Genomic DNA, 19,139 nt, shown 5'->3' with positions numbered 1-19,139 from the left:
CAAGCATGGCACTGGGACGCTGGTTGTCCACTTAGGGGCTAGGCAGGAACTGGTATGCACTGGGGATAGACAAACCATGCTGGGCAGAATCTGCCAAGGTGAGATTCAAGTCACTGAGCTTCAGCACAGCCCCAGAGCAGGCAGAGATGTCCAGGCTCCCTCTACAGTTAACAGGGAGAAGTGAACGGCTCTACAGAGCTACCCCTTCCTCTTCCCCGACTGCAGAGGGAGTCCAGGATGTCCATCCGTGTTCTCCCACTGTCATATTGCTTCCTGCCCCCTTCCAGCACAGCTCCAGTCTTGGCCTCCTCTGCCCTCCAAGATTTCGGCACCAGAACCCCTCCTTGCCACACCACAGAACCCTCTGGAGTCCCAGCTGCACACAGGGTTGGTGTCCTAATGGGACCATGGTTTCCAAACACCAGGAAAACCTCAAAGCTCAACCAGCATCCAGGCTTTAGCTGCTCTCTCCAAACGCAGCTGAGCTCTGCTGTCCCATACATGATGGCAGGTCCACCCTTGCTCTCCACTGCCACCTCTCTCTTGCCACAGTGGAGCTGATCACTGCTGCAGGATGCAGGAGAGGGCTCCACACCAAGCATCAGTGAAGCACACAGATGTAAGGCAGACCCAGAACTGAATGACAGCCAAGGTCTTGGCAGGCAGTGGAAGTGGCTACCTGGGAGAGGCTGGAAGCCAGCATCCCCATCCTGTCCTCAGTGTTCCCTGTGGCTGAGCACCAACCTGACAACCTCTCTATTCAAACTGAGGTGCTTGTTCTTGATCAGCAGCCAGCAGGAGCAGGTTACTTCCCTTTAATTATTCCTTCCTATTAATTGCTGATAGCCAATCCATTAGCTGCTGATAGCTAGTGAGCTCTCTGCAGAAGAAGTCAGCTCTCTACAGAGCAACACACCAAGGACTTGACCATGGTGGCTTGCCTATATAGGATGAGGATGCACAGGCTAGGGCTGACTGTGAGATCAGCTCCAGCAAACAAGGTCCATGTCAGACACGGGATCAGCTCCAGCAGCTTCCAGAGCACAGCAGTGACATCCCTGGTTGAGCCCATGCATGTTACGAGCAGCTCTTCTCCTGCACTCAATGCCAGGCTGCACCTTACCTACAGAGGCCCACAAGCACAAGGGAAGGAAGAGCCATGCTCACCGTAGCAGGTCTCTGCACCAGGTTCTCCAGTTTGGTGTGGCTGAACTCCAGGCTGATGACGTTGTAAAGTTTCTCCCTCTCAGCCTCTGGTGTCTCGTAGTAACGTGCCCACTGTGCCATGGACATCTCAATGTCCCTCTGTGTGTTCACATCCATGACATCCACCATCCGCCGGCTCCCTGCCGGGACAGACAGACGTCACTGGAACCATCTCTGGGCACAATGAACCACCCAGAAGAGATGCTCCAGGATACACAAGATACCTCCTCAAAGAACCCACCCACAGCAGTGGGATGCTCTGGCCTCTCCATAGCTTCATCTTCTTCCATACCCACACTGAAACTGAACCTGCTTCAGGTCAAACTGGACTCAAGCAGGTAAAAGCTGTGATCCACTGGCTCAGGCACACTGGGGAAGCCACATAACCAGACCTCCCATTGGTACCAGACCATTGATACACCCAGTGACTCTGCCCATCCCTCCCCATCTGCCCAGGGCACACCAGAGGCAGCCTGTGGTCCCCGGACACTTACCAACGCAGAGCCGCACATCATTGACGCTGAAGTCCGGGTCTGGCATCCTGCAGGACAAACACCTTGCTAAAACATCATGAAATGCTTCTGGTTGCAGACCCTTCCCACCTCCAACCCCAGTATTAGCACCTTGAAGGTGCTACTGGGCTTCTCTTCTTCTTGGATGGGGGTGAAGAGCATGAAACCAGATCTCTGGGGTGAAACACAGGGCCCCAACTCCTGGCTAAGGAAGCAGATTTGGGAATAGGATACATCATCTCCAGAGCACGAGCTCTTGTAGTGGCTTCTGGCAAATGCTCTGGCAAGCTTTGAGCTAAGCAATCCCAGCTCTCATTTGAGAGACTGCTCCTATGAGTTATCCCAACATAAAGAGCACGGCCAGACCCGCACAAGGGATGTATTTCACTGACACAGCAGAACTCCTCTCCCTGTTTGTACTGGCACACTTATCTGTACAAACACAGGCAGAACGGGCAGGCAGCCATTCAAGCAGCTCTTGACCCAGAGAAATCACCAAAAGCTCAGAGGAAATCCAGGTTCACCCACATTGGAATCCTCAGGATCAAATCCTTGCCTTTCCAAACCACCCAGCTGCTAAACCTGAGCGTGGTACCATCTAAGTCACCCCAGTACAGCACATCATGCACTGGGTGAGATGCTACCCATCAATTCACAGCCAGCTGAGGAAGTTAAGAGCAATGCGGATGATGCTGGCTCCAACAAAGGCTAGTTTATCCCTTTAACCAAACCCAAACCCCATTGACCCAGCAGAAACATCCAATCAGATCAGGTCTGAGGTTTATTTAAAGCCAGCTGTAATGTTTTATAGCATTACTTGCCTTAACACTACATCTAGCACCCCATCGTGTATTTATATGAACATCATAAACCAGCACAAAGTCCTGCATCAGCACAGCTTCACACTCCAAGCTGTAAACTTTGATTGACTGTAGCAAGAGACAGAGATGGCAGTTTAGAAGTAACCACATTGGATAAATCAGGTTGGAACTGCTGGGAAATGCCAGAAATACTACAAATTGCTTGACTCTGGCTCTGGCAAGTGGTGCTGTATTACTAGGAAAGGAACCCAGCCAGATGTTGCATCAGAGCAGCAGTGGGATATTCCAGGCATTTAGTTGCATTGTGGTCACCTACAGCCAGCTCTGACTTTAAGTCCAGACTCGTTAGAACAGGATAACTGAGGTGGAAGATACTTCTCACTGCAGGTAAAGGACAGTATGGACAGGACACTGCCATAACAACCTGGTTTCAGATCCAGCTACCAGGATCAGATCCCACAGAATGTGGGGAGAGAGGCAGGAAATCAGGAGTCATCCACCCCTAGCACTTACTTTATCCCCAAGCCATCGGAGCTCCTGAAGATGAGAGGGTCCCTCAGGCCACCCCTCTGGATGTATTCAACTGTGAAGTCTGTGAGAAACCAAAGGGAAGGTGTTAGGGGAGATTCCTGCAGAGGACTAGAGACAAAGTGAGGTTAGAAAGGATCTCTGGAGCTCCCTACTTCCACTCTGCTCCCAGGAAGCTGAATTCAGACTCAGAAGAGGTGTTCAGAGCAGTTGAGAGCTGAGAACCAACTCTTGTCCCTGTGACAAGGCTCACCAGCAAAAGGAAGTGCTGCTCCTTGCTATTTCTACACTTCTTGGAGACCCCGGAACTCCTCTGCGGCAGTTCTGTGAGCAGCATGGTGTGTGCTGCTGACAAACCTCAAACAGAGCCTCTAAGGAGGAGGGAATTTGCTCCAACAACCAGCACCAGGCAGGGGGAATAGCGTGGAGTTTGGTCCTCACTTCCCCAAGAAGCTCTGAGCCAAGTTAGAGATGCCCTGAAGGAATGCTCCTCCCTCGTGGTAAATCCTTGTGAGGGATGCACTGTCTGTGTGATGAAAAAAACATCCCACTGGGCCATATGTATGGTGAAAGAAAGGGGAGAGATCCCACAGAGCCTTTGAATTGAGCATCTAGTAGACATGTGGCTGCAATTACAGGTGCTGACCCAGGCAAACCCTCTTGTTCCTGGCTGCCATGTGTCCCAGCAGGCCTGCAGATGGGCTCCTTGCTCTCCAGACTGAGGGGATTCCATGCCATTTCCCATACACACTCCCTGTTACCAGCTCCCTTAGCAGGCTTGAGCCAATACTCCAACAATACACCTCATATCACCTTCCAACTGCTTAGGCACTGCACAGGACTTGTGGGGAAGCAGATAGGAACATCCCCCACCACTTAGGTTACGGGAGCAAAGCGGTTTCCAAGCACAGAACTGGTGTGAACAGCAGTTTTCCCAAGTTCACAGGAAGACGGGAAGTAAAAGGTAGCAAAACACAGGAAAGGATTTAGGATTGCATTAACACCACAACTGCCTTGTAACCACCCTTTGAGGCAGCCAGGGAAGCTCTGGGTGTAAGTCAGATGCACAAGAGCACATCCAACTGTGAGCACTGCTGGCTTTCTACAGGGAAAGGTCACCTCACACCATGGAGAAGCAGCCAGCCACTGCAGCTGTGTGGTTACTGACAGCAGCAGCACAGCCTGTCCCAGGACAAACCTTTGCCTTCCATGAAGACCACGAAGGTGGAGTTAAACTTGTTGGTGGACAGCTTCTCCTCGAGGTCAAACGTCCTCTTGCCTTCAATTTCATCATCAGAGATGCCATCGTCCTCGTAACGCCGCCTCATCGTGCCACGCTGAGGAGAGACCGGAGCAGGAGGTAAGAGATAGGGACCAGGAGGGACAACCAGGGCCTCTGGGGGAGCCCTCGATCCCTGCTTCTGCTCCCAGAGAAGAGACCCTGGATTATATTATCCATGACTCCTCTTGCTTCAAAAGCACTGCTGGGATCAGTTTGCAAGAGGGACGCGCCAGGGAAGATCTATTTAAGCAATGTCTGTCCTGGTTCCAACACACACCACTGAAACATCAGGTTTGCTCCTCCTCCAACCAACAGATTTGTGCAAGTTGGGCTGTATGGGAGACAGATAGTTCACTCCCAATGAGTGCTAACACAGAAACATGGGAAGAGGGGAACAGTTCAGTGTAACTGGGGACAAGAAAGAAGAATGTTACCTGGTTTTGCAGGTACATCAGTATTTTGCTGCACTGGAGGGGAATTTAAACCCCTGTCATGATGGCAAGTGATACAGGAACAGGTTTATGCTGAAGACAATTCCCAAGTTTTCAGCTTTGGTTATGCACAGAAGCTGATTTATTCCCTTGTTTGTGTGTGTGGGAGCAGCAGGAGGGGAAATAACCCTTTTCTGACAGGGTCTCTAAGTACATCTGTACTGGGATGCCTGACAGACATCCTCTTCCAGTAGTGCTGGATCTGGAAGGAATTACTGTCCCCAGCTGTTTGCCACCCCTCCATGCTTCCTTTGTGGGAATGCTCCCTAAATCCCCACAGATAAAAGTGAACCTGGTCTGAATTAGCTAAGCTGACTTCACCCAATTCGGGATGCTCCTGCTGTAAAGCATTCACACCAATGGGGATAGCAGACAGGCAGGGATGGGGCAGTAGATGATGCAGCAGCAGCTGCTGTCACATCTGGGCCTGGAAGCTGGAGGCAGCAGCCTGGTGGCAATGGGAACAGGGTCACATCCCACCAACAGCCATAGATCATGATGCTGGGATGGCAAAAGTCACCATCACTAATGAGGTGAGCAGCGTGCACATCGAGTCATGGAATGGTTTGTGTTGGAAGGGACCTTAAAGCTCATCCAGTTACAACCCCTGCCACGGGCAGGGACACCTTCCACTGGAGCAGCTTGCTCCAAGCCCCTGTGTCCAACCTGGCCTTGAACACTGCCAGGGATGGGGCAGCCACAGCTTCCCTGGGCACCCTGTGTCAGCATCTCAGCACCCTCACAGTAAACAACTTCTGCCTCAGATCCAACCTGAGCTTCCCCTCCGTGCATCTCCAGGCCCTGCACAACCTCCCACTGCCTGGGGTGTTTGACAGCTCATTTCTTCCTTATTTTAGGCTCTTTTGATGAAAGCCCTGGCATGGGTGAGGGTTTCTTTTGCCCCCAGCCCTGCCTGGCCTCCATCCCCTTCCCCTTAACCCCTGCTCCCCCAAACCCATCACAGCTTCAGTAACTGCATCAAACACACCCAGCTATCAATCATCCATCACTGATCACTACCTTGCTTTGCTGGTGCCTCTCTTCCTCCCTGTGAGGGTGCTGAGGCGCTGGCACAGGGTGCCCAGAGAAGCTGTGGCTGCCCCATCCCTGGCAGTGTTCAAGGCCAGGTTGGATACAGCGGCTTGGAGCAAGCTGCTCCAGTGGAAGGTGTCCCTGCCCGTGGCAGGGGTTGGAGCTGGAGGAGCTTCAATGTACCTTCCAACACAAACCAGTCTGCGATTCCTTATAGTCTTATTTAAACAGTACCAGTGAAAGAGAAAGGATCCCCCCCTGCACACATGTATTGCTTTAAAGATGCTTCTAAACTCATTAACTCACTGGTGCAGGAGCATGTGGAGACAACTCCTGATAGCTCCAGCCTCACACTTCCAAGGAAGCTGATCAATTCACAAGTCACTTCCCTGCCATCAAAGCAGAGCTCCTTATCTCTCCTTGCTGTCAACACCTCATTAGCTTTCCCCTTCCCAGACACCTGAATAGGGACACCAACACCTCATCTGCAAGGCAGGGATACGAATGAGGGGAGCATCCCAGAAAGAGCCCTGAGTATCCTGAACCCAGGCCCTGTGTTAATGATGGCTGCTGTGTCCTAAGCCACCCACTACACCTGGTATGAAGGAGGAGTATTTTCTTTCACTCTCTGTAATGATACAAAGATAAAACTCCCTTTACTCACAGGCTTTATATAAATGCACAAATAAAAGACAAACAGAAGTGACACCCATATTCCTGAGGAACACCTTGGGGCACGAATGCTGGGTGCCAGGGCCACGCTTCCCACTGATCCCAGCACAAATCCAGGCTCTGGAACTCCCAAACTCTCTGTCATTTCTGCCTTTAAACTGAGATGGGCTCTTTCAAGGGGATGCACAAGGGATGTGGTGGTATTAGTGGGAGAAGAGGACCTGGATGTGTTATAGTGGAGGACAGGTCCATTTCTAAAGCACCGTCCCTTAAACTCATGGAATTGGTTAACTCTGCATAGTGCTCGGTTTTAAAATCCCTGTACAGGATTTAGGGACCCATGAGCCAGAGCCTCCCTTCCCAGTGCTTTGGGAAAGGCTCATTTCAAACACATTCCCCCCATCAGGCACAAATCCCAGCTCCTGCAAACATCATCTCAACACCCTGCTCTTCTGCTGCAACCCAAAGGCTTGAGGCCAAGCTTCCAGCTCCTGCAAGCAACAGGAGGATAAAGCCTTTCCCCTCATCCACAACCCTCACATTTCACCTCCATGCTGGTGCCCTGAATTAGTCCAGACTGGCTGCTTGGGAGGGATGGAGCGGGATGGCCATGGAACAGCCACCTGGAGAGAGATGCCCATGGTGAGAATGGATGGAGCAGGCATGCTGCTGTTAGCTGAGGACCGTGCCTGGGAGCTCTGGGCTCTCAGCATGGGCAGGCAGAGCTGTGCTGGCCCCACCTTTGGGGGCAGGAAGCTACCAAACCAGCTCCCATCCCTCTCAGCTCCTGCTAACCCATGGGAGGCTTTGCTGAAGGCCCACAGGGAGCACAGCTTGCGAGGGGCTCACCTCTGGGTGCCAGAGCACCCACTCTTCACCCCACTGTTTCGCTGTGGTGTTTGTGGGGTGGGAGAGCTCTCACAAAACCAGCTCAGTGATTCCAGTTCCGTGCACACCCATAGAATCTTCCTCACCTTTGCTGGAGGTAAGGGCAACTGCAACCTTTTGCTGGGCAACCACAACTCCCATCCCAGAACCATTTAAAGTCATGGAATGATTTGAATTGGAAGGGAGCTTAAAGCTCATCCAGCTCCAACCCCTGCCACGGGCAGGGACACCTTCCACTAGAGCAGCTTGCTCCAAGCCCCTGTGTCCAACCTGGCCTTGAGCACTGCCAGGGATGGGGCAGCCACAGCTTCTCTGGGCACCCTGTGCCAGCGCCTCAGCACCCTCACAGGAAAGAGCTTCTGCCTCAGAGCTCATCTCAGTCTCCCCTCGAGCAGGTTCAAGCCATTCCCCTTGGCCTGCCCCTACAGGTCCTTGTCCCAAGCCCCTCTCCAGGTTTCCTGCAGCTCCTTTAGGCGCTGGAGCTGCTCTGAGGTCTCCCCTTCAGAAGCCTTCTCTTGTCCAGGCTGACCCAGCCCCGCTCTCTCAGCCTGTCCCTCACTCCTGCCCTGAAGAGTGCTGCATGAGAGTGCAGAAGGCTTAGGTCATGCTGGCAAGCACCTCAAGGAAACCTCATTTGCAGCTTTCCCTTTCTATTTCCATGCTTTCAGAGAAGATGCAGCAGCCACGGTGCTTCCTTGTGCCTGTCTGGGCCCTTCCCTGCGCAGCTGAAACTCGCCTCAGATCCTGTCCTGTGATGCTGTCAGACATCAGCTGCCTGTTGTGGCTCCTGCCAGGACACCTCTGAATGCTGGGGGAACAAGAGCAGCTACAGGAGACCTCAGACTACTTTGCAAGTGCACAAATAGCCTTCCAGCATGACTGGTTTTCACTTAGGCCATTCTCAGGCAAGGAAACAAGGCTTAGGAGTGCTGGCCCCACAGGCAATTCCCATCAGAGGATGAGCATAACGAAGTGGAGGATGCTGGGCCCTGTAGTCCATGAATTTCCTCCTTTGGGATCAGGAACACTCCAGGACCAGGCTGTGGCTGTGACTTGACCTGCTCCTACTCCAGACACTTGAAGTTGTGAGGTTTAGGGAAGAGCAGCTCCCTGTGCAAGTGCATCCAAACCAGGCCCTTACCCAGTTCTATCTGGCTCCTAGGCTGGAAGCCTCTGTGGTATTCCAGGATACAGCCAGGGTTACTGCATTGGGCTGAAACTCAGGTTTTGAGCTTAACCATGAAGCTCTCATCCCAGGAGATCCGGGCTGGAATGCAGCTCCAGCCATAGGGATGATGTCTGGCTGCAGACCTGTTTCAAGCAGGTATCCCTCACAGCAAGGGCAGATGACAGCACATATCCAAGGACACTGGTGGCCTGAAAAGCCAGGGAGCAGGCAGGTAACCAACACAGCAGGGAAACCCTTCCTGTGCTGTCACCTCACAGACACGCTAGTGTCCAACTGATGTGATCAGACTTCCTTTATCCCTGTGGAATGTGAGCTGGCATTAGCTTGCTCCTTGTCATCATTCCATAGTTACTGCTAGGACAGCAAAGAGGGCGACATGGAGAGAAGTTCTAGTTTGAGTAACTACAGCATGGATGAATAAGGACTTTCTAGAGAAAAGAAGGCTCCTTAAGGGGAGACCTTAGAGCAGTTCCAGTGTCTAAAGGGCCTGCAGGAAACCTGGAGGGGCTTTGGACAAGGGCCTGTAGGGACAGGCCAAGGGGAATGGCTTGAACCTGCCCAAGGGGAGACTGAGATGAGCTCTTAGGCAGAAGCTCTTCCCTGGGAGGGTGCTGAGGCGCTGGCACAGGGTGCCCAGAGAAGCTGTGGCTGCCCCATCCCTGGCAGTGCTCAAGGCCAGGTTGGACACAGGGCCTTGGAGCAAGCTGCTCTAGTGGAAGGGGTCCCTGCCCGTGGCAGGGGTTGGAACTGGATGGGCTCTAAGCTCCCTTCCAACCCAAACCATTCCATGATTCTCTATTCCTTGGAGCCTCCCCCACACTGAGACTGCTGCAGCCCCACAACTGAGCTCTAACCCTGTGCAAGCTCAGCCTGGCAGCTCCCTTCCAGATTTCCATCTGGTGTGGACACAGTTCCTGCCCTGCCAGCCTGCATGCCAGCCACATCGGGCACTGTCTCTCCTTCTGGAAGTGACATCAAGCCAGCCCAGGCTCTGGATTGTGCAGACCAGCTCATTTAGCAGCTATGTGACCACATGGCCAGGCCTCATCCAGATCCTGCTGGTGCCTCAGGTGGATGCTGCGCTCCTGGTGGGGATGCAGCTCAGGAAGAAGGCAATAATCCCACCAGGACTGACAGAGCCAGGCTTTGAGGACAGATCCCAGCCTACATGAATGTGAAGCAGATGATCTGATCATTCACTAACAAACTTCATGACCAAAGAAACACAAGTTTCAGATGATGCCACTGTCATGGACTCGCATGACATGAGACAAAACTTCACCTTATCCCAGCTAGATCCACCCATGGATCTGTTTGGGGAAGCAGGGAACCATTCCCTAATCCCATTCACAGCACAGCCTCAAGGCAAACTAAGACAACCACACTGCAAAGGTGTGAACACCAGGGAAAGAGGCAGAAACACCCCAAATCCCTTTGCAACGGGGAAAACAGATGCAGAGCATAGAAGGGCGCATCCAGCCGAGCAAATGCCACAGTCCAATACTGCTGTCATCAGGCAGGCATCAGCCACAGCACTGGTTCCTGTGGGCAGGGCAGAGCCCGGCCTCCTCATCCGCACAGCACTGAGGAGACCAGGATCCCAGTGGGGGCTGAGGACCCCCAAGAGCTGCCACAATACAAAGAGCTCTGTCGTTAGACACCGCCTCTCCTGCACTCGCCGGGGCTGCAGCGCTTTCATGTCATTGTTGTCTTGGGAGGGTGGGGAACAACAACATCCCAGTGTGTGCAGAGCAGGCAGGAGGAAGGAAAAGAGCTTCCAAGAGACTGTTTGGGGAGAGGCAGCATCTGCGGGGGCTTTGGGCAGATCTCTGCAGCAGTTTTCCCCTCCTGGAGCCTGCAGCTTCCTCATGGCCCAGTTCACAAAGCACAGTGTCCCAAATCAGGTCTCCACAAGAGGACAGATGTGCTCGGTGTCCAAGCTTAGGGGTAGAGTCGAGACCCAGCTGCACAAATCCCTCCTGCAGCACAGAGCTTGATGCCTCAACTGTTGGTTCAGACAAGGAACCGAGTGCAACTTCCAAACAGGAGATCAGCAAACACCCCTAAAACCGCTATCCCCGAGGGTGTCCTGGATGCAGCTCAGCCCCAGTGAAGCAAGAGGTAAATGTCAGGCACATCACAGAATCACGGAATGGGTTGGGTTGGAAGGGTGCTTAAAGCTCCTCCAGCTCCAACCCCTGCCATGGGCAGGGCCACCTAACACTAGAGCAGCTTGCTCCAAGCCCCTGTGTCCAACCTGGCCTTGAACACTGCCAGGGATGGGGCAGCCACAGCTTCTCTGGGCACCCTGTGCCAGCGCCTCAGCACCCTCACAGTAAAGAACTTCCTTATCTGCAACCTGAACTTCCCCTGTTTCAGTCTGAACCTATCAACCCTTGTCCTATCGCTCCAGTCCCTGACGAATAGTCCCTCCCCAGCATCCTTGTAGCCACCTTCAGACACTGGAAGCTGCTCTGAGGTCTCCATGCAGCTTCTCTCCTCCAGGCTGATCAGCCCCAGTGTTCTCAGCCTGGCTCCATATCACATTTCTATACACCTGTCAGACAACCTCAGCATGAAGCAGTGATGTTTAAATATTGCTTCCTTTTCAGCTCCAAGATCTGTGTCAGGATTCAGGCATTATTCATCCTGATGAGAGTTTCAGTAAGGACGACCTGACAAGCAGTCCAAAGCCTCTCTCTGTGTCAGACTGGGTCAGGATAGAGGCAGTTTATCCATCCTCCAACACCACCCAGCAGTGCTCACCCAAGATAACTGTCCTTCCCCATTTCTGGTTCTCTTGGGTACCATTCAATTAATGTAGGAAATAGGAAGCATGACTATTAATCCTGTGGACAGTACCAGTGTCATCCCTTCTACTCTGATCCTTTCCACTGCAGTCTCCTTCCAGGGATGCCCAGGGAAGTGCCTCATGCAGCTCCTTCCAAACCCTTCCTTGGACACCTCTCCATCGGGAAGTGCTGCCTCCATGGAGCACAGCAACCTCTAATGGCAAAGGAACTGCTAGCTGGCTGAAGAGAACCAGAAGACGAGTGTCCTGTGGGAGTTTTTGAGAGCAGAACAAGTAAAAGGTCACATCTGAAGACAGAACAAGCTGTGCTGCTGCTGACAGGGCCTCCCGCATTGACAGAGTGAAACCAACAAACACCACAGCATTTCAGTCACTTCCTGTGCTGTCTGCTACCATTCCCTCTCTCATCTCCCAACGGATCCATCTCCCAGGCCCAGGAAGCTTCCTCCTGCTGTGCCACAACTCCTACCGCTTCAGGAGACCACTGCAACACTCGCTTTTCCTCTCCCTATGCCTCCTTCCCTATACCTGCTGTGTTTCCAGCCTGGTTTGAAGCCTCCCACAACCCTCCCTTATTCCTTCAGAGCCAGGATGCTGACATAAAGAATGCAGACAAGTGCCTGAACTCCTTCCTTCCAAACTCTTTTCACTGCAGGTATTACAGCTTCTACCTGGCTCCCAGCACATGTAGAGAACAAAGGGATTTACCAGTGGATCCCCCTCCTTCACCACTCAGGTTCCTCACTGGATGTCTCCTTCCCACCCATCCCTTTGTAGGTTTACTTTGCTGCAACACATCCAAAGTGGTAATAAAGCAACAAGCTCAACTCTCCTCCTTTAGGAATTTAACTTCTCTGTGGGAAAGGGTCTTGATCCTCTGGGAAGGCACAAAGCAAAGGCAGGAGGATGGCCAAGCATGGAAGCAGCGAGGCCACCACCAGGCAGATGCAGGGCAGAGCAGATGCCAGTGCTAGCACTGACCACACACAGAAGACGCTCCCTGGCAGGTATTTTCAGCTACAGCACAAAGAACCAAGGCACAAAGCCTATGACATCCAATGAGCAGTGTGCCAGGTCACTGCTTAGCTTAAGCACAAGAGCTTTTCCTTTCTATATCACTCTCCTCCAAGCCTGCACCTCTCACTTCAGCTCCTGGTCCAGGCTCCAAGCTCTGCTCCATACAAGCACATCACCTGTGTTTCTCTCCCCTCTGTGCCTCCCCACCTTCAGTCACTTAAGCTTCTCAGCTCCTCTTCCTCCCCAGCATAGGAAGCAACAACCAAACCACAGCACCTCCTGTCACCCCTGGGATGCAGAGGGTCCTATAAGGATGGGCCCACTTTCTGCTAACATTTTGGCTCTGCAGAGCCATTTGCTTCATCAAACAACAGCCAGTGCCCTAGAGATGGTCAATGAAGTGGTCCTGGGCTCACTGATTCACAACTAGGAGGCTGCACTGCAATAGGATCTGAAGAGGAGGCCATAATGCCTCAAGCAAGTGATCCAGGACAACTTCTCAGTGGCCCTATGTGTCCCAGGGCAAACCCAGGGCTAGGACAAAGTTGCAGGTGGCTTTTCAGCAGCTCTGTGTGCCCTATCCACCAGTGATGACCACCAGGACAATGTGGCCATCCTAAACTACCTCACACTGCCTGGTTTCACAAGAGGAACCCAAGAACTAACCTGGGTTAATGCCCCTCAGCATCTCCTGTCTCCCTCCAAACCTGGAGGGGAGAACTGGCACACCTCAGGTTGCACATTCCTGGATACAGACTCAAGAGCACCAGGCTGAGGAGTGAACAGGATTTATGTGGAACTGGAGCTCTTCCAGGCTTCACAGCTCCAGGAGGGATTCCTATCACGAGCAGGGCTGGCAGCAGTTCAGAATGATGGAGGAGAACGCTTTGGTTTGCACTTTGGGTTATGAAACTGGATGTACACAAGGAGCAATAGGGGAATTAGAGCACAGCTGACACGGGCAGCTCCAACAGGCCAAGGAGAAGTCCAGCTGCTGCTGCTAAACCACACACTGCCCAGCCCCAGCAGCAAACCCACGAGCCAGGGGAACATGCTACATCACATCACAACACAACACAGATGGATGGCAACAGTCCCAGTGAGGAAACACTGCTCCTAGGAAAGCAGTTCCAATCACCTGCAGTGTATTTCAATGTGCCATCACTGTCCCAACCAGCTTTATGGCACTACCAACCCTCAGATCACCCATGCCCATACCCGGCACCAGCCATAGCACCCTGGTACCTGCACAATACCTGCATGGATTCTGTGTCAGCCTGAAGAAGGTCATGAAAGCCCATCAAATCCCCCACCATGCCACACTGCAGGACTGAACACTCATCCTCTGAGCCACAAACACTGTGTTAAAGCCACTCTTGGACATTCAGCCTTATTATTTCTCATGCAGACTGAGGAAACCCCTTTAATTACCTCCCACCATTCCAAACCAGAAGGAATCCAAGCAAAAAGCTTGCTGTGTAGAGCCCTTTCCCTACCCGGGTGTCCCCAGCATGTGGTAGATGTGCATTACAAACTTTGCTACTACTTTTTGCTTTGGATGGGAAGGCAATAGAGCATCCCCAAACAGAACAAAGCAAACCAACTTCTCCAACTTTTTAGCTTGAGAACGCCATGCATTTATCCATAATCCCACTGGGAAAAGACTGGACCATTCATGTCCAGGCTGCTGAGCCCACACAGACCACAGCACGAGGGGCAGATGGAGCCACATGCATTCAGAGACAGATGTACAGCTCATCTCACATTAGTAGGTCAGCACTACTCCTCCTCATGCTGGGAAAGGCAGAGCAACTCCCTGCCCACAACATGCTGGGAATGCAGAGGAATGACTTGGAATTTTCAGTGGGGAAGAGCTCCCAGTGCCCCAGCCCAGCTCTGCAGAAACCTGTTGCCAGTTCTCTGTCCCATCACTCAAACTGAGCAAGGCTGGACCACAGGAGAGCAAAAATGCAGGAAGCTTTGAGATGTGCACTGCAATTCCTGCTAAGCCGACACTGTCCTCTCAAGAGGGCAGAAATAGGCTGCCTGAATTATAGGCTACAGGGCCTGGGATGCTTATGGAGAAGGAATACAATCCAGGGCCATTGGGAAGAACATGGATGGTGCGTGAAACCACAGAATCATGGAATGGTTTGTGTTGGAAGGGAGCTTAAGGCTCCTCCAGTTCCAACCCCTGCCACAGGCAGGGACACCTTCCACTGGAGCAGCTTGCTCCAAGCCCCTGTGTCCAACCTGGCCTTGAACACTGCCAGGGATGGGGCAGCCACAGCTTCTCTGGGCACCCTGTGCCAGCGCCTCAGCATCCTCCCAGGGAAGAGCTTCTGCCTAAGAGCTCATCTCAGTCTCCCCTCGGGCAGGTTCAAGCCATTCCCCTTGGCCTGTCCCTACCGGCCCTTGTCCAAAGCCCCCCCCCCCCCGCCTCGGATGGGTATTTCCCCCATACTCTGCACTGTTACACCATCACTGCACACTCTCCTCCCTCCTTTGCTCAAGAAGCCCAGTACTTGCCCCTTCCTTACTCCAACTGGGACAAAGGAGCTCAAGAATTCAGTGACACATGGAAATATTCATGCAGAGCAAACTAGAGACACTGAGGCTGTGTCACCCTATAGAAGCACATGTTGCCAGCCCTCTCATTTCAACGTCCAGCTCCATCCCGAGATTACAGCTCCTGAGAACCAGGGGAACATGGGAGAGCAAAGAGGGAACCACAGCACCCTTGGACTGAACAGCACAAGCCAGCCTCTTTGTTAGTCTGAAATACACATAGTGTTTTCTGCTTTTACCCCTTCTGATTGCTTTGCCATCCCTCCAAGTTCTGCAGCTCCACCTCTCTTCTCCCTCACTCTGCACCCTTCCACCACTGCCTCACGAAAGGTTAGACAAGGTAAGAGCCAGCACCAAACAGGATCATCCCCTCTGAGTATCTCACTTGAGAATGTGCCTCCTTGGTTGGGATCTGCTGCTGGAGATAACAGCTCTATCAAGCAAGGTCCTCATCCTTCCCCCAGTGCCTCTTATCAGGGGACCTCTTCTCCCAAACTCTATCAGGACTGGCTGGGACACACCAGCGTGCTCTGCAGCCAGCTCCCAACCCAAGGACCAGCACTAACAAAAACCACAGATGACGGGGATGGAACTTGATGATCCTAAGCTCCTTTCCGACCCTAACTATGCTATGATCGCACCCCAGAACCTCTTCCTTGACATACAAGGGTGTAGGGAGGGTGCTGCTTTGTTGAACTCTTGCTAGTGCAATAGCTAAAACATGCAAGATCCAGGGAAAGACAAAAGCAGGCAGTGTTTAATGGAGTGTAAGGAGGAAAGTTCACAGCTCCACTCATCACCTCAGTGTCACAGTGACCTGTTCTGTTCCACAGCAGTAAAACCGCCAGGCCTGTCCCTCCCAGCCCCACTCACACACATGAGCACATCACACACAGCACCACCAGCCAACCTCAGCTCTTCTGGCAGCAGGATGTCACCCAGACTTGCACCCTTCCAGTACCTGACCCGGGTGGAAGCACTACAGAGCACACACCTCCCCATGAGACCACTGCACAAGCATAAACTCACCTGTTTCCTCTCACCACCCTGGAACCCCGGGCAGATCCCAGCCCCAAGTCTCCTCCAGTTCAAGCTCCTTGAACTTCCACAGGGATTCATAGTCCCTGGGCAGCCAGCTCGGGCTGTTTACTGTCAGTACTGTTCCTACAGCAACAAGGCGCACAAGCACGGACACACAGAAACAGAACAGAGAGAAACCCTGTCCAACAGGCCAAGGGGAATGGCTTGAACCTGCCAGAGAGGAGACTGAGATGAGCTCTTTGGCAGAAGCTCTTCCCTGGGAGGGTGCTGAGGTGCTGACACAGGGTGCCCAGAGAAGCTGTGGCTGCCCCATCCCTGGCAGTATTCAAGGCCAGGTTGGAACAAGCTGCTCTAGTGGAAGGTGTCCCTGCCTGTGGCAGGGGCTGGAACTGGATGGGCTTTAAGCTCCCTTCCAACCCAAACCAGCCTGGGATTCTAAATGGATCAATCTCCTCTCTCCCATCATGGATTCACAGGCTCCACTTTGTCACCAGGTTTATCCAAACCCCCTCAAGTGCCAGCACAGCACCTGCAGACAGCGATGCATCCTCACCCAGTTCTTTGGAGCTGGAAAAGAGGTGAACAGGGAATGCAGCAGAGAACTTAGCAGGACTGACAGGACCCAAGAGGTAGCGAGTTAGAGAGAACAGTAGGAACGTGTTCTTACTACCTCCTGGCCCTCAAATATCAGAGGTCATTAGTGTCCTTGCCAAGGGAGAGCTGGAGGTACCTGAAGAGAGGCAGCACGGGGAGTGAAGACAATCACCAGAGCTACCCACAGCCTTCAAGAGGCTGACAGCCTATCCCAAGCCCTCCAGAAAAGGAATGGAGCCTGGACCAGCCCAGGCACTTGCACAACAAAAGGAGTTCTATCTGCAGCTCAACTAGCTCGAGACCATCCAAGACAGAAGATACCCACGATGCTGGTTTCAGATTGTACCGACAGGCTTTTTAATGCTGCTTTTCTACAAGTGCACGCACAGAGAGCTTCTTAGCTTCAGCTGAAATGGTCACATCCCATTTGCCAAACAGAGGCATGTGCCTATCCACAGCTCCCTCCCAGTGGGAAGGCTCTGCATGGTTTGTTCTGCCTGACCCCCACCCCAAAACCAAACTGAACCAGGTTCTCCAGACCAACTGGAGACAACACCTCCAGTCGTGTGACACAAGCTCCCCACCCTCCCTGCCTCCCAGTGCTCCTGACAGCTGAGGATCTTTGGTATCTAATTATAGGCCCTGTCATCCTACCACAGGATTTGCTCTTCCACTTGGCTCTCCTGCTTTTCCCAAGGCAACCAAGCAAGATCCAATCTAAACTTCCCCTGTTTAAGTTTGAACCCGTTACCCCTTGTTCTATCACTACAGTCCCTAATGAAGAGTCCCTCCACAGCATCCCTACAGCCCCCCTTCAGATACTGGAAGGCAGTTCTGAGGTCTCACACACAGTCTTCTCTTCTCTAGGCTGAACAGCCCCAACTTTCTCAGCCTATCTCCATACAGGAGGTGCTCCAGCCCCTGATCATCCTCACGGCCTCCTCTGGACTTGTTCCAACAGTTCCATGTCCTTTTTATGTTGAGGACGCCAGAACTGCACACAATACTGCAGGTGAGGTCTCACGAGAGCAGAGTAGAGGGGCAGGATCACCTCCTTCAACCTGCTGGTCACATTCCTTTTGATGCAGCCCAGGATATGGCTGAAAGAGGGCAGTTAGTGCACTACCTTCTTTCTTTACCTTCTGAGCATACAACCACTACACCTACATGTGCCATTTCTTCCCCAAACCCAGCCAACCTTTGTCTGCGTGGCTCCTGACAGAATTAACCAACACAAAGCAGGTACCAGGGGCATGGAAACCTCGTAGTGTCTTCTCCAGCTGGGATAACCCTGTGAAAACCTCCTCCTGTGTATTAAGAGGAGATGGGGATGTAACTTGCAGATGTCGTTTGGTAACTCACAGGTTAACTTCAAGTACTCCTGTGCTGTCTGGTGCTCATTCAGTGCTGCAGCTTCCAGACCACACTGCAGACACAGCCAGGTTTGGGACAACGAGAAATCAGCTTGAGATATCTACCTCCTGTGCTCCTCTGTGCTGACACAGAACTTCATCCAGTTGGTTTCAAGAATATTTTCTGCCCGGGATCAGCACGCTCTTGCATCTTTCAGGATCTAAATGCTCACAGGGATTGCTAAAGCTTTCCCAAGGATCACCTTCAGTGGCTGCTAGCTTCCAAAGAGCTGCTCAGATCCAATCTCAACAGCCCCTGAATTATTTAGAGCTCAGTTATTACACCTGGATCATTTGGAATGACTCATTTGTGGTGTCTTTAGTTTGAAGCAGAGGCATTGGGGAGAGATTAATTACTTTGCTTGCTCAGGTCCTGTCTAGACTAGGGAATGGAGGTGTGTCCAGCAGAGCAGGGACATCTGGACAGGGGTTCACACAGGGCACATCGAAGCAAACTCCCATCCTTCTCAAGGAACACTCACTTGACAGGATAAGGGATTGCCAGTGCCAAGTTTCAAATGGGGGTGATGTACATCTACCCAGACTCTCACCCCAGCACACGCAGCTCATCCCATGCTTCAGTACCTGCAGGATCTACTGGGTTCATCCCAGCACACACAAACAAATCCCAAGTCAATGGAACTGCCTCTGGGAAAGTCAGCATCCAGCAGGACTGGCTTCTGCTGAGCACACCAAGATCTGAGGATAACAAACAGCAGCAGCCACAAGGGATCATCACCTGGTGGTGAGCAGTGTTACAAGGAGAACAAACAAGGAGTGAGGCAGAGCCTGATTTGGAGATAGTGTTCCTTGCATCCCACTTAGGACAGCATGAGCTATCCAAGATAGAGCAAGGGCAGCTGCTTGACCAGCACAGGATGGGTAGGCAGCTGCGTCCTCCTCTTTGCTCTCTTATCAGACATAAGCAGCTCCTCCCAGGCCACAGCACCTGCTGACCTCCCTCTCCCTGCTTTGAGGCCACCTACTCCCTTGGTGATGTGAGGATATGGGCTAGAACTTTAGAATCACAGAAAAGTTAAGGTTGGAAAGGACCTTAAGATCATCCAGCTCCAA

General features: G+C 52.5%; 1 protein-coding gene across 2 annotated transcripts in view; it reads right to left on the bottom strand.

Moving 5' to 3' along the window:
* KDM2A (lysine demethylase 2A) overlaps positions 1–19,139 on the bottom strand; it is a 48,700-nt gene that overhangs the window by 22,273 nt on the left and 7,288 nt on the right. For both annotated transcript variants that reach the window (XM_062632240.1, XM_062632242.1), the window contains exons 4-7: positions 4,266–4,404; positions 3,053–3,131; positions 1,701–1,747; positions 1,168–1,346 (exon numbers count right to left, since the gene is read on the bottom strand). In XM_062632240.1, the coding sequence (XP_062488224.1) occupies positions 1,168–1,346; positions 1,701–1,747; positions 3,053–3,131; positions 4,266–4,404 (444 nt within the window). The remainder of the gene's footprint in view (positions 1–1,167; positions 1,347–1,700; positions 1,748–3,052; positions 3,132–4,265; positions 4,405–19,139) is intronic.

This window comes from Pezoporus occidentalis, unplaced genomic scaffold (genome assembly GCF_034315485.1).
Source record: "Pezoporus occidentalis ecotype Australia unplaced genomic scaffold, CSIRO_AGI_Poc_V1 ctg388, whole genome shotgun sequence".
In the NCBI taxonomy this organism is placed as follows: Eukaryota; Metazoa; Chordata; class Aves; order Psittaciformes; family Psittacidae; genus Pezoporus; species Pezoporus occidentalis.
The sequence above is the reverse complement of the archived record's forward strand: the minus strand, read 5'-3'. Positions and strand labels throughout refer to the sequence as shown.